At 45.1% G+C, this 16,394-nt stretch overlaps 1 protein-coding gene across 1 annotated transcript in view; it reads right to left on the reverse strand.

Annotated features, from left to right (window-relative positions):
- Positions 1 to 208: 208 nt before the first annotated feature.
- LOC143102518 (protein kinase C beta type) overlaps positions 209 to 16,394 on the reverse strand; it is a 132,085-nt gene continuing 115,899 nt past the window's right edge. The window contains exon 17 of the mRNA XM_076266146.1: positions 209 to 3,292. Coding sequence (XP_076122261.1) covers positions 3,134 to 3,292 — 159 coding nt within the window. The 3' untranslated portion in view covers positions 209 to 3,133. The remainder of the gene's footprint in view (positions 3,293 to 16,394) is intronic.

Consider the following 16,394-nt stretch of genomic DNA (forward strand, 5'->3'; position numbering starts at 1 on the left):
AGCCTCCTTGGCCACCATCTGAATGGAGGACCCAGCATCGCTCCAAAACGAACAGATGGGTTCACTGACAAAAAAGACAAGAAAGTGAATGTGACGTACACAGGCAGAATACTACTGATGATGCATACTGAATCGTTTACCTGGGAGTGAAAACTGAACCAATAGCAAAAGGGTTATCTTTTACACACAGAAAATACAGAAACATCCATTTGTGTTTAGTTTTTATTTTAATGTATATATTTTTTTCTGGAAAATACTTTGGCACATAAAAAGCATTTTGATATATAATACAAAGCACACATCATAGCCTGAAGAACTCATCGAAGCACTAATAAGTCAAACATACTGAATTATGGAATCTCAGATTTTAGTTATTAATTCATGCACAAAGCTTTTCCATTGTCTACGTGCATCTCAGAATGCATAACCGGTATAGAAAACACATACCATCTATGAACTTTTTTTTTCAATACTGACCACAATGAATACACGAAATTAACCAACATTTGACACAATTTTATATAGGTATTTTGTTGTTTTTCAGACATTTACAAAAAATATCAAAGCCCTAGTATAAACTACACACTGCTTTTTGGCAGAGATGAGAGATGCATTTTACACAAAGAAACCAACAAGAGTTGACCTTCTCTTGAACTGTTAAACTGGACAAATCTCTTCCTATACGTTCCTGACCTATAGCTTATACACAAAATCACTAAAGACCTCCTCTTGTGACAAGCCGTTTCTTGTGAGACTGCACACTTCCCTGAACGTCCACGATGAACTTAAGATATGAAGCACCAAATACGTATAGATCTCCAGTAAAAACCATTGGCCACCAATCAGGAAATAACTGCTAAAGCACTACATCACATATCCTTGGGCCTATTTCCCCTAAAAACGATGGCGGTGCCATGACCAATGTTACATATTAGAGAGGATTAAAGTGTCATTTTGGAACACTAACAGCGTACGTCTAGAGACTGAAGTCTCAGGGGACCGATTGCCAAACAGTTCATATGTGGGTCTGTCCAGTTATATCTGGTGCAGTTGTCGTTAGCGGGTACCCGTTATTGCTAGTGTAGGCATAGCTAAAGCAACTGAACTGTCCATGCCTTCTAATCTAAGCTGTCCACCACAGTGTAGTTGGGCTTACAAACACAGAAGCACAGTGAGCGCTAGCCACACACACATTTAAGCCTCAAGGTGCTCAACTCGAGAGCAGGGTTTGCCTGCCTTAGCAGTGATGACCGTGCAAGACCAGTGACTGCCAACACAACACCATAGCTTTGTTTCCAAATCTCTACAAATAATTTAGTTTACATCTCTGTGACGTTGGTCATCATATGCCAAATGCAAAACTGGACAATTTTACGGTAAGGTCATCAGACTAGCTGGTCATAGATGTCATCGATGTAGCCTACACTGAGCAGTCAGCGGCATCCCTCCACTTAGGGGGAAGCTATTGTTGTCGTATTCTGACCTCTATGGTTTCAAGCGGTGGTCTCTTTCTGAGCATGCCGGTGGCGGGTGCCACGTGAGCGAGCGAGCGAGCGAGTCCCGGTGCCGTAGGAGCCCAGGCATGGTGAGCGCAGATAACGGCTTATCGGCTAGACGAGGCCCTACTCTCACACACAGAGCCAGAATACCAACTAATGGGGAACTCAGAAACAACTTCTTATCCCAACGTATATGGCTGCCACGCTCATGTTTGTAGAGGAACTGGATAGAGGGTGGCGGCGGGAGGGGGGGGGGGGGGTGCTGTGAGTCGCCAGGCTTGCAGTTTGACCTTTAATCAAAAATGATATCTGCTGCGTCTAGTTCTTCATCCTCTAATCCGGTACTATATTTGTTACCTTTTCCCTTCAACCTATCCATGTGGCTTGATCTGCTCACAAGGAGGAGGTAGCTGATGTTGATTATGTCTGTCGGACACCTCAAAAACACGCATAAAGGTGTTTTAAAAATAAAAGAGGTGCTAGAGGGCTAAGGTGTGTGTGTGTGTGTGTGGGGGGGGGGGGTCAGATGAAAGGCTGTGGTTAGGTGAAGGGAGATGGGGGGGTATTGGCTGATGGTGTCGCTACGCAGAAGCAAAGGAAGCAGATCACCACACCACAAGAGGCACACACCCACGCAAGCACTGCAAGACAGCATAAACACACACTTTCACACACGCATGTGTACACACACACGCACATACGCACATACTAGACACACTGCCACATGCATCCACACTCACACATACACACACAGCTGGATAGATGCATCCTGTAAACATCACCTTACTCATGCTTATTTAAAAAAAGGAAAAAATAAACAGCTAATTACTCATTTCTTATCATCTGCCACGTACTCAGGATATGACGAGAAACAGGAATACCCTTTCAGCTTGCAGTAACTACAGCACCTAACCTATAGAAGCTATTTAATTATTTAAAATGGGGAAACCATGCAAAACAAAAATAGTAAAATAGAGACTGAATTTCTACAGACTATGTTGTCTATCTGCACCTAACACAGGAAGGGTTAAAAAAAACAAACAAAAAACACACACACACAACTCTATACAAATAGTTTAGATACCAGTGTGTGGTAGCGTATCAAGATAGTAGTTAGAGTGATTATAGAGTGGCTCTGTTGAGATGATCATCAGAAGATGAACATGGGTCTGCTATAGCACTGGACCAAAAAGATCTGTCCACATGGCTATCTGGTCACCTAGTAAGGGAGGTCATGGGATGAACTTGCGTGCTATAGGTGTCATTTAAGCAGTGAGTGGTGCAAGCAATTTGTGCTAGCTAATCAATTGAATAATGAAGACATGGTATGTTGATACTCTGGTATCAAGCTCTAGGATAATATAGGCATACACACATAGTACATTTGACTACATCATCATGGAGGGTATAGCTCATTTTTTTCCCCCCATGAATGAAAATGAAGCAGTCGATGGCGATTTATATACTTCAATGGTGCTAGTCGCAAGTATATAAATAGATGGAGGTGCTGTTTTGTGTTGAAGGGATGCATTGTGTGGTGATGGTGGGGGTAGTTCGGTGGTTGGTTTGGGGTGATGTTTGGTGGCAGCGGAGGTGGTGAAGATGAGGAGGGATGAGGAAGGCGTGGCTGGCCCTTAGCTCTCGACCGCGCCAGATGGAAACTCGGGGTTTATGAAGGAAAAGCCCTCGAACTCGTCCTGGTCGAGGTTCATGATGACCTCCTGGTCAGGCGGGGTGAGGACCGGAGGGTGACGGGTGAAAAAGCGGTCAAAGTTCTCCGCGTCCCGGCCGCACTGCAGGAGGGGAAACAAAACAAGGAAAGACAAAAAGAAAAAGAGAAGAATGTAATGGAGGGAGGGAATGATTTGCATGAAAGGCAGAGGTAGATAGATAGAGAGGGGGAAAGAGAGAAAGAGAAAGAGAGCGAAAGAGAGAGGACATTAAGTGAAACAGCAAAAATGCATGACTGTAAATGATATACATAACAGGCCAGTTTCCCATACCTGGATTAAGTAGACATAGATGGGGTTTTTTATGGAAATCTCCAATGAAGTTCTCTTTTAATCTAGGACTAAGTTTAATCCATGTATGAGAAACTGGTACAACATGTACATCATGTCTCATGTTTCAGACCAATAATGTGAAATCACACCACACCACATCACATCACAGACATCACAAGCATGTTATGGTGGACACATACAATATACTGGGAGATGGACACCAGTGACGTAATGCAACAAACATAGACACTGATAACCGATGTCCAATCAAAATGACTAATGAGGTCCTCATCTTTTGTGTGCGTATGCTAGCAGCACAGAGAGGAGGCATGGTGACACATACATACATACACACACACACACACACACACACACACACACACACATAGATGTATGAGAAGGAGACTCATGGCTGGTTGATGAGGGAGTGTGTCAGCATCAGAATCAACTTCAGAGAGGGTCGCAAAGGGAAAGGTCATCTACAGAGCTGTTCAAATAAAAGAGAAATTCCCTGGCATCCCGTAGCCTAAAACGTGGCTGTTTTGGCCATGCCAAATTTCTGACATGGTCAACAACCGTAGGAGTTCCCAAGGAATTACTTTTTTTTGTTGAAAAACCAGTCTGTGGAGAGTTCTTTCCATTTGCAACCTGGGACATGTGGGAGAGAAGATACTGATGGCTTTTTCCCACTGTAGAAACTGACTCACCACAGGACCAGAAGTACAGTATACCAAATCTACCACGTCCTGTCACAGACACGGAGTGATTGCTTGAGTGCAGCATTGGTCCTTCAGTAAACAGCTTCTCGGTTAAACATTTCAGCATTTCCCCCCACAACGACTTAGAGAACAGCTAAACACACTGATCTCTGTGAGAATCAACACCATGGTCTTGGTATTGAGAACAACTTGGTTGACCATACATTTAGGATTGCTACAGTACAGGCCAAAAGTTTGGACACACCTTCTCATTTCAATGTGTTTTCTTTATTTTAATGACTATTTACATTGTACTATTTACATTGTACTATTGGCCTGTACTGTATGTTGGCTGAACGCCCGGTGGACACACACATGTGATGTGTCAAAGGTAGCCACTGACCAGTAAGATGCACTATAAACCCAACACATGAACGCATGCATTATTCCTGTGTGTGTGTGTGTGTGTGTGTGTGTGTGTTGGATTGTTGGCTTTTTTCCACACTAATCGGATGTAAACAATGTACACCAGCTGTCAACCCATTCCAAATACGGACTCAGCAGACTTTTTATGAGGTAGGAACTATTGTCATCATGTTGAATGTATTTCAAGTACACACTGACACACTCTCTCTCACTCACACACACACACACACACACACAGGTCAGATATTCCACTGCAGCTATGCAGATGGCATGAACTCCATTTGATAATGCAGGCCTGTCTGTACTTTAACCAGTGAGGTTTGTTCTTTTTTTTTTCTAATTATTTTTTATTATTTTCATCAATAAGTAATACATATACCAGCATATACTGTGTAACTTCATATCAGCATCAAAATACAAATCGTACTAGTAACAGTACTCCTTTACTCCACAGGATCTTAACCCACACTCATGCATGCTCATACAGTACTCATACATTCACATACACACCTTCCCAGCCATACACATACTATGCTCTCCATACTACCACTCACCCACATATACCATTTATCCATATTCCACTCATCCACATGTAACATTTATTCCCACTCATCCATATTTCACATTCATCCCCCCCCCCACACACACACACGTTTGGTTTCCCGCTCTCAGTCACCATACCTAGTTCTTATTTCTTAGCCACTTAATTTACAAGGCTTCATATATCTTCTGCCACACATTGTTAAATTGTTGTATTTTGTTCCGATCTTCAAACATTGATTTTTCTATATTTAAATAGTATTTCATTAGACCCTTCCATTGCTGTAGCGATGGGGCCTCTGAATCTTTCCAATGCTTTAAAATAATTGTTTTGTATACTAAAGAGGAGAAGAGGACCATCCATCCAATGGGGTATTTTAGCCTGGCTGTGTTTTGAAAAATACTGTTTAAGACCGTAAATTCAATTCTGATTCTACAAGTGTTGGTCATCCATTTTTGTATCTCTAACCAACCCTTATAAACCTTCTCACATTCCCAGAAAGCATGTATTATTGTCTCATTGTGTATGCCACATTTTACACAAACAGGGGAGAAATATGCCTCGAATTTATTTATTTTTGATTTAGTGTAGTATATTCTTGTCGTGGTAATGGTTCTCATTGGTGGTAATGGTGTTGGTTGTATTTAAGCAATCTTTCCAGGTTATATTAGAGTTTTTTATTTTAAGATCTATGTTCCAACCCTCATATATTTTTTGGAGTGAATAATTTTCTGCCTGTGCTTCTATAAGGTGTTTGTATACTTTCCCTATTCATTTTTTGTTTTCTCCTGAGTCAAGGAATAACCTCTGAGTAGCTTAGGGTTCTGTAGGCCTATTATAGTTCAAATCAACGTTATCTGTTAACCAGCTCTTTAATTGAAGATATCTAAAACGTTCCTTATTAGTTAAGTTGAATTCTATTACCAATTGTTCAAATTACTTTATATTGTGAGACACGCCGCCAGTGAGGTTTGTTCTTTGCACTAGGACTCCCTCAGCATGCATGGAGAGAAACTGACTGTGGCTGATCTGGGGACTGTGGCTGATCTGGGGACTGTGGCTGATCTGGTAGCTGATCTGGAGACTGTGGCTGATCTGGTGGCTGATCTGGTAGCTGATCTGGGGACTGTGGCTGATCTGGTGGCTGATCTGGGGACTGTGGCTGATCTGGGGACTGTGGCTGATCTGGTAGCTGATCTGGGGACTGTGGCTGATCTGGTAGCTGATCTGAGGACTGTGGCTGATCTGGGTACTGTGGCTGATCTGGTAGCTGATCTGGGGACTGTGGCTGATCTGGTAGCTGATCTGAGGACTGTGGCTGATCTGGTAGCTGATCTGGAGACTGTGGCTGATCTGGTAGCTGATCTGGAGACTGTGGCTGATCTGGTAGCTGATGTGGAGACTGTGGCTGATCTGGGGACTGTGGCTGGCTCCATTGGCGCCTGGCCCCTGTGCTGCTGCTTAGCAGGGGTGGAAAAACTGGAATAGAGAGAGTAGAAGTACTACCATGGTTCTTGCCTGTGCACTTAAAACAGGTGATTTCACTGTGTACTGTATGTTAGTATATCTAGCTGGCTGAGGAGTTGCGCTCATTAGAACACATTCTGTGTGTGGTAGGACTTCTACTTCCTGAAGCCGAGTTTGCCACCTCTGCTGCTGATGCTAAGTTTGACGCCAGTATATCCAGACTGTGTGTGTGTGTGTGTGTGTGGGAGGGGGGGGGGGGTGATGCATGGACAGGGCAGTCGCACACCAGCTCATTGACACACCTGTGTGGAGGCCCCCCACCCATTACTCAACCTAACAGCCATCTCAATGAGTGAGGGAGATGCAACACACACACACACACACACACACACACACACACACACACACACACACACACTCAGATTAGGGAACTGGCAAAGCTGTCTGAGCTTGAGTAGGGTGGTTTCTTCTTTCATTCCATTCTTTCCATTCTATCCCCTCTTTCCTTCCACTCCACCTGTTTTCTTCCCAGAGCAAAGGCCTATCCGCTCACTGCCCATTTGTGACATGATGACATTCAGATGGGCCACTTGAACACTGCAACTGTTTACAGCACGAATATATGGCATTGTTGCATTTGTTAGCTTCTGAGCAAGTAGCTAATTACGATCTGCATGCATTTGCAAAACTGCTCAAACCAATTAAGTGGTGCATCATCGTTCTCAATGTTTATGATACATTGGTTGCATTATAGCCTAGAAATCTAGACGCACCCTAGCGGCAGCAAATTACATTTGCTGCCAGGGCTAGTCTAGCAACTCTCCGTTGGCTTGTAAGCTCAAAAAATTAAACTTCTATCAGGCCAATCAAATCATGTATAGTCGTTAGGCGGGCTTAACATAATAATTGATGGCAGAGTTGCATGGGTTTGGCTTGAATTCCCTGCTACTTGAAAACAATTAGATAATGATAAAAAGATAAAAGATAATGTTGCTGTTGGCGAACAGTGTGACGCGAGTTAAGCTTTTATTAAGTTGGCAAAAGTTTGAACTAGCCAACTAGCTCCGTTGGTGGGAAACGCATGGGACTCATAGCGCTGTCCTATTGCGTGCAGAGGGAATTTGAAAGACAACCGATTATCCCGCCCCTCGGACTGAGCACTGGGAACGGTGAGTGCCCAGACCCTACTTTTTAATGTGGGTCTGGCTCGTCAGGCTAGTTGCATTAAGCTATACAGCACAATTGTCTGAATAACACAGCAGCTTTGTCATTTCCATTTCCATTCCATGCCATTTCCATTTTTTTCCCCCCCACAACCCGATACTGTGGTAAGGAGCAGGGTCTGTCTGCGGCTCAGCATGAACGTGTGTGTGTGTGTGTCTGTGTGTTTCAGGCTGAGCCCACAGCGCACGTTACGCAAGAGTCCCAGTGTGTGTGTGCGTGTGTGTGTGTGTGTGTGTGTGTGTGTGTGTGTGTGTGTGTGTGGAGCTGGGCGTGAGCAGACGGTGTGATTTGGGCGACTGTGAGATTCCGCTGTCGATGCCAGGCTAATGAGCCTCGCGTTCACACCCCTGCCTGGTGTGAAGCTAGCACAGGCGCGCCTCCATGCCGCTTACACACACACACACACACACTCACTCACGCTCACACACACTCACAAACACACACACACACACAGCCTGTCTACAGAAAGCATATCTTATGAGACTGTGCATGTCTCTGTTTAACAAGAGTGGGCGTGTGCAGTATGTTTTGTGTGCTTTTTGTGTGAGCGTAAGTGTGTGTGTGTGTGTGTGTGTGTGTGTGTATGTTGGCATGTACATAATCAAATTCACATATGTCTCTGTCTTAACAAGGAACAGGCCACCAAGCTGGATGATTAATGTATCTGCTTACTTCGAAAGGATGCAGCACCAGGCAGTGGTGATGTGAAAATATCAAATGAAAATCTCAGACGGTGTGCATCCGTGCCTGCACCAACCAAACCATACACACAGACAAGGGAGGAGTCCCACCACCACACCATACCCCCCCTCACGCCCTCCAATCTAGAGACAATTAACAGCAGCACCTTGACCCTGCCACCTCAATGGAGCCCAATTAGTCCTCAATCTGAGCATCATTACCGTGGATGCCATGCAACTTATGGATCTGCCCGTTGCACACGTTTCTGCAGCTGGTGGCCCTCTCTCTCTCTCTGTGTGTGTGTGAGTGTGTGTGTGTGGGGTGGGGGCTGCGACAGGCAGGCAGGCATGGCAGTCAGGCAAGCTGGTGAAGGCTAGCTTTCCCATCAAGGTCCTGAAAATTGAGGCAAAAGCTTTTCGGTGTCCTCATAGATCCACCTGTCTGGAGTGATTAGTGTCAGGAGACCTGGCAGCAGCAGAAGCAGTGGTGGTGGGTGGGTGGGAGAGGGAGGGAGGGCACCCAGCTCTGTTCCAATCTGCAGCATGTGACAGCCTGCCATCTGTGGACGACGCTGCTATAAACGCTGACCACTTGCAAGGACTGACCACTACAGTGTCCGGCTGCTGAACCTGACTCCGCTCTCGACCCCGCAGTCTGCCTCCGGGCGCGATGTTTGGTAAACACACGTTCAGCACGCACACATGCAGACCAAAACTGTCAAACTTATCGAGATTTAGAAAACAAACACACACACGAAAATATTCACCCACACCCATATAGTTTTGATTACGTTTAAACTCTGATGTAGGTACTCACACTTTGCCTCTCATCCTTCCTTTCCCCTCTATTCTACCTCCTCTTTGACCTCCCTCCCCCTCTCTTTCTCCCTTGCAGGTGTGTGTGTGTGTGTGTGTGTGTGTGTGTGTAAATAAAAAAAATATTTGAAAAATAGGGTGTCTACGTGATGCTGATGCTGCAGCATCTGGGCAGGTGATGTGACTGAATGTGTGTGTGTGTGTGTGTGTGTGTGTGTGTGTGTGTGTGTGTCTGAAATGTGGCCATGTGGGACCTGCACATCGCCTTGACAGAAAGAAGGCACTGGGTGACACAGAGGCAGTTGACAAGAAGTGAAAATGGCATACAAGGGAGCTACACCTCCCCGGCTGCTGCCACCTCCCTGCCCTCCCTCACTCACCGTCAGTTACTGGCATCTACGTATCCTGGACCACACACACACACACACACACACACACACACACACACACACACACACACACACACACACACACACACACACACACACACACACACACACACACACACACACACACACACACACACACACACACACACACACACACACACACAGCAGAGGGACCGTGCTGCCATCTGCTTTTGCCGTCGTCATCTGCCACCCTCTTTACCTCCATTCTGCTTCTGCTTGTTTGTGCAATCCATCTCACCTGCCTCCCCTCCCCCTCTCTCCCTCCATCTCACCTGCCTCCCTCCCTCCCTCCCTCCCTCCCCATCTCACCCTCCATGGCCAGGCATTCTAGAAAGGCCCCTCTGCCCCCAGAGACAGGGGCCACAGCTTTCATTATTCTCGAGTGGCTCCTCCAATCTCGCTCCTCTCAGCTCCCATAACACGCTTTTCAAGACTGGTATCTTCTGCCCTCCTCCACCTCCCAATCTTCTGTGGCTCTGTGTGTCCATTGTGTGTGTCCATCTTTCTCTTTCTCTCTCTCCCTCCCAATGTCTTTTCTCTTGCTTCTGAAATCCAACCCACCCTTTAAGGCCCTCTGCCCAGAGATTGCAGTCATGCTCAGTTTGGGAGTCATACTTCCGTGATCTCTGGAAGGGGATGGGATCCATTCAATTCAGCCCCAGCATGTAGGAGCAGGGACTGGGGACATGGTCGGGGGAGCAGCCCGATTAGATGAACGCCAGGATCAATCTGCCCCTGTTCCAACCTCTGTCACCGAAATCAAGTCGGAACCAAATTGGGCCTTTGCAAGCCCATTTGGACACTTGGGTTTTGGACAGCTGTGTTTTCGACCGACGGAACAGCAAGCTAATAGGAGAGTGTCTTGACATTTTATCCTGTGATCCATTCAATCCTGAGATGCTTGAAATGTTTCTGGATCGACAATACACAGACAGCTATTTAAAGTCAAACCAAATGTTTGCAAGCTCAAACTCTTTGATCCCAAATCTGGATGACAACACTGGAGTGTATATCCCCCTGTGCAATGAGCTAATTCTGAGCATTGTCACAATACCAAAAGTCTGACTTCAATTTAATACCATGCCTAAGTATCTAAATATCAATACTGAAACCATAACATGGCAAAAATAAAAACAAAATAATAGAAGTAATAGAATAGGTGTAGATGAGAAAACTTGGAACTTAGGATCCTTTTTATATACAGATGCTGGTCATATAATTAGAATATCATGAAAAAGTTGATTTATTTCAGTAATTCCATTCAAAAAGTGAAACTTGTATAATGTATACATTCATTCCACACAGACTGATATATTTCAAGTGTTTATTTCTTTTAATTTTGATGATTATTACTGACAGCTAATGTAAACCCCAAATTCAGTATCTCAGAAAATTAGAATTGGTAATGGTTCAATATTGCCACACTCTAATCAGCTAATTAACTCAAAACACCTGCAAAGGCCTTTAAATTGTCTCTCAGTCTAGTTCTGTTAGGCTACACAATCATGGGGAAGATTGCTGACTTGACAGTTGCCCAAAAGACCATTGACACCTTGCACAAGGAGGGCACAAAAAGTCATTGCTAAAGAGGCTGGCTGTTCACAGAGCTCTGTGTCCAAGCACATTAATAGAGAGGCGAAGGGAAGGAAAAGATGTGGTAGAAAAAAGTGTACAAGCAATAGGGATTCACATTCCTTGTGTCAAGCCACATGCCTTGTCTAAGTCTGGAGGAAGAGAGGATAGGCACAGAATCCACAGTGCTTGAGGACCAGTGTAAAGTTTCCACAGTCAGTGATGATAAGGGGTGCCATGTCATCTGATGGTGTTGGTCCACTGTGTTTTCTGAGGTCCAAGGTCAACGCAGCCATCTACCAGGAAGTTTTAGAGCACTTCATGCTTCCTGCTGCTGACCAACTTTATGGAGATGCAAATTTCATTTTCCAACAGGACTTGGCACCTGCACACAGTGCCAAAGCTACCAGTACCTGGTTTAAGGACCATGGTATCCCTGTTCTTAATTGGCAAGCAAACTCGCCTGACCTTAACCCCATAGAAAATCTATGGGGTATTGTGAAGAGGAAGATTCGATACGCCAGACCCAACAATGCAGAAGAGCTGAAGGACACTATTAGAGCAACCTGGGCTCTCACCTGAGCAGTGCCACAGACTGATCGACTCCATGCCACACCGCATTGCTGCAGTAATTCAGGCAAAAGGAGCCCCAACTAAGTATTGAGTGTGTAGTAAGAAATTCTGGCCTTAAAGGTGTCTCCCATATAAGTGTGTGTTATATTTAACCATTTACTCTTTTGGTATGGTCTGTGCAAATGGTAAAGAAAGAGTCGCTGCTGTAAGCAGAAAGTGAAGGAGAGATTTATGAGGTAACAACTGTGGAATGCCATGTTCAAGGTGTTTGCGCAGCCATGCTGTGTGTGTGTGTGTTCCATGCTGAGTGTATGTGTGCTGTGTGTGTGTGCCATACTGTATGTGTGTCCTCCAAGAAGGCTGGGTAGGCCCAGTTCAACGAGCTGGTGCCCCTAAGACCTTATTTACTGCCTTGGGGTCAATCTTGACTGGATTCCATAGGCCTTGGTTGTTATGGGATACAGCCTTAGAGATATGGTTGACTCTGTGGTAATTATGCCGTAAACAAGTTTGCGTACCATTAATGGAGATGTCATGTCTTGTCTGAACTGTCAGTAGGGTATAAAAAGTGTTTCCTTGTTTGTAACATCAGACTGTGTCTGTTGGCAACACGACGTAAGTCTCCGGATTCGTGAATAAAGCTCTCTGAGATTTCTGACTTCACTCCTGGCTGACTGAGACTTAATTTCTGAAACAATCCCTAGACAAAATTCTGTTCCTACAAGTGCTGTACATGTTCATACTTTTCAGTTGGCCAACATTTCTAAACATCCATTTCTTGTATTGGTCTCAAGTAATATTCAAATTTTCTGAGATACGGAATTTGGGATTTTCATTAGTTGTCAGTTATAATCATCAAAATTAAAAGAAATAAAAATGTGTAATATATCAGTCAGTGTGTAATGAATGAATATAATATACAAGTTTCACTTTTTGAATGGAATTACGGAAATAAATCAACTTTTTGATGATATTCTAATTATATGACCAGCACCTGTATATATATATATATATATATATATAAAAGCTTTTATTAAAAACTGATTATACCATTCTTCTTTTTAACACCATTTTTGCAATAATATTAATACTGTAAAATGGATCATCATAATATTTTTGATTTCAGGGTATCGCGATACCTGTCTAGTATCGGTGCATCATGCCACACTATCTCTGTGTGTGACCATATTATAGAGATAAGCGGGAATATTATGACTTTGCAGTGTTTCACTGTTCTGCATGGCTGCGTCAGTAGCTATCTGCTCCGGATTGCCAGGCTGCCACTAATCAGAGTCTGATTCAGTGTAGTCCATGTGAGATGGGATGACCAACGCCATCTCCCGTCAGCCTGGAAGGATACTTAAACCCTAACTATTTCCTTGTCTAGTTAGAGCAGCTGATGGATCTTTAGGTGAAGTCATGCTGTCTCTTCTTTGATGCGCATCATTGTAAATAAATCTGTTCCTGATTTTTCATACTATTGGTCTGACTGGGTCTCTATTCATCTGTGAGTGTCACACCGTTGAGGTAGACTGACATCAAACCCACTGATGCACATACAGTGGCAAACAATGCAGGAAGGAAGTCAGCTACGCCCTGACCCCACTATCCAATGATAAAAGGCCAGTGAGTCCCAATGCATGGGCCAGTGTTCCACCCTTGGAGTTACCCCTGGTTGACCCTCCTCTCGTCAGTCAACCGTGTCAGACGGATGGACAAGTTGGACGTGCTATGGATTCACAGCCAGATAATTCTGAGCCACCAGTTTCACTGACTACAGTGCTAAACACACAGCTCATGGCTTTTTCTGGCATACAACATTTAATGTGCTCAGTGAGACCTGCAGCTTAGGATGACGATGATTGTCAAATGTTGAACGCATATGTAAATACAAGCCCAAGAGAACAAATACCAATTGCGGCAGAGCAGATGTCATTCCAGGAAGGGGAAGCGGTGACATTTCTAGGGAAGAAAAAGGCGAATGGGGCAGAAATTCTCATAATGAAAATCACAAAATGAATTCCACTGTAACTGACACTAACCTTGATTCTCTTTGTCAACTTCTAATTAGTTGGAACTGTCTCAAGGCGAAACTGGCAGGGGTGGGGTGTGTGTGTGTGTGTGTGTGTGTGTGTGTGTGCAGATGGAATATGTGAACTCCGACTTAACATTTTGTCACAAACAAAATAACAAAACTGATCCCCAATCCCTCCATCCCTCCATCCCTCTGCGTGTCCTGGGAGTGTGGGGAGCTGAGCGAGCGGTGCGAGTGTTACCCTGGAGTTGCCGTAGGGGGCAGGCTTTTGAAGAGGGGAGAAACGGCCGCCTCCAGTCATGACCTCTCCCTCCTCCAGTGAGTCCGCCGCGCACTCCTCCCAATTAAGAGCGAGTGCCGCACGGCACCGCGCCGCGTCTCTCTGCACTGCGCTCCACAGCAGCGCTCCACAGCAGCGCAGAGCCAAGGCTAATGGATTCATCCATCTGACTCCAGTCTGATGCGCCAGGCAGGCAGGCTGGCACTGACTCGATTGTAAATGCAAAGAGTACTTTATATATTTAAAAAAAGTTATGGAGATTAAAATTCAAATAACCTCCATTGCCCTGTAGTCTCCTCAGGGGAGATTTAAGAAATTAATTTTGAATAAACTTTGGAGGAGGGGTGGGGGGAGAATGATGGTGGGCTAGTGTGTGTGTGTGTGTGTGTGTGTGTGTGTGTGTGTGTGTGTGTGTGTGTGTGTGTGTGTGTGTGTGTGTGTGTGGAGGGGGGGGTTGTATCCAAAATGTTCGGAAGATTATCATGCTATTGTGATTCTGCTTCACCTACGATACCCTAAACCTTGCGATACAACCGCTGAAGTGCTTCAACTATGCAATTTTCAACCAAAACAAAGCAGTATGTGATGGCTTGCTCTAAAAAGAGCAACAAAAAAAAACATAAATAACATCTACAATGACATACCGTAAAAAGCCAAACCAAAAAACACTGGTGACTACTCGGGCTGCACAATATTGGATCAAACTGTCCTTGCATTTTTTCTGCGATATATATTGTGGGAGAAAAACTACAGTTATATTCAGCAGGACTTGAGTAGCACTATGTGGAAAGAATGAATCACTGTAGAATGACTGGGGTGATTTTGTAGCAGAGTGCATTCACACTCACCATCCTTTTTTCTTGCACTTTAACGGCATATAATTGGTTTCAATGCCCCAAACACAAAAGCAGGTGAATGCAGTGATGTGGGAGGGAAATTAAGTAGTTTAACACATCGCTTCACTCACCATAACGCGATGACTCTTGTAGATCAGTCATGCAAAATGAGAACTTAACAAGTTTTCCTTTTGTATCGAGTGGCAAAAAAAAGTTGTAGCATGCCATGTTGGACAAATTTGTCTTCCTTGACATGGCACGTCCTGTGACGTGACTTATTACACACTTCTAAAACTGATAGTTCCGGTCCTTGATTGTGATGTTGTAAAATGCAGCATAGACATACTCCTTGACATTGCACGTCCTGTGACGTGACTTATTACGCACGTGCACACTGCACCGATGCAGTGCAGAAAAGGGAGACGATGTACTGCGCAGCCTTAGTGACCTTAGTCCTTATCACCCAGTGCAAGCATTTGTCACTGAGCCGGCGAGGCCTTCGGAGACCTCCACACACACAGCGAGCGAGCAGGGGCGGGCGGGCGGGCGAGAGAGTGAGGGAGGGAGCGGAAGCTATTTGAGCAGGGCCAGGCCCACATCTCGGGGAGACCGGCACAAGGCTCCAGCCTCACTTTAACATATCAGCCCCACCAAAAGGTTGAGCTCCGTGGGGGCGCGGCTGATTTTTCCTACAATGGTTAGCCAGCGGCGAGAGGGAGGGGGAGAGAGAGAGAGAAAGAGAGAGAGAGGAGAGAGAGGAGAGAAGGGAGAGAAGCGGGTAGCCAGAGATAGAAAGACAGAAAGAAATGTGAGATATGTGGTGTGTGTGTGTATGTACTGTAAACGTGTGTGTGTGTGTGTGTGTGTGTGTGTGTGTGTATGTGTATGTATATTTACTGTAAATGTGAGTGTGTGTGTGTATGTGTGTGTGTGTGTGTACTGTAAATGTGTGTGTGTGTGTGTGTGTGTGTGTGCGTGTGTGTATGACTGTGTGAGCGAGAGAGAGACAGACAGACAGGCAGAGTGATTTAAAGGCAACAGAGGGAGCAGCTGAGTGAGAGAGATAGATAAAGTGCGGCTCGGAGTTGAATCTGACAGCTGGCAGAGGCGCGGGGAGCAGAGTTGTACTCATTAAGGCGCGGCGCTCCACTGACAAATTCGGCTGTGGGCCCGGGCTCCTCTCCTCTCCTCTCCTCTCGTCTCTGCCTGCTCTCGGATGTCCGCCCTGAACAAAGCCGACACGGCCCAACCCTTCAACCCGCCTGCCAGAGGGCCGAGCGGACAGCCGCAGCCTGCTGCCTCCCACTCACTTACCCGCGCGTGCGCGTGCGCGC

The sequence above is a fragment of the Alosa pseudoharengus genome, unplaced genomic scaffold (genome assembly GCF_046254945.1).
Source record: "Alosa pseudoharengus isolate Yale_2024_CS ecotype anadromous, Long Island Sound unplaced genomic scaffold, YU_APseudo_1.1 YU_APseudo_1.1_scf_4, whole genome shotgun sequence".
NCBI lineage: Eukaryota > Metazoa > Chordata > Actinopteri > Clupeiformes > Clupeidae > Alosa > Alosa pseudoharengus.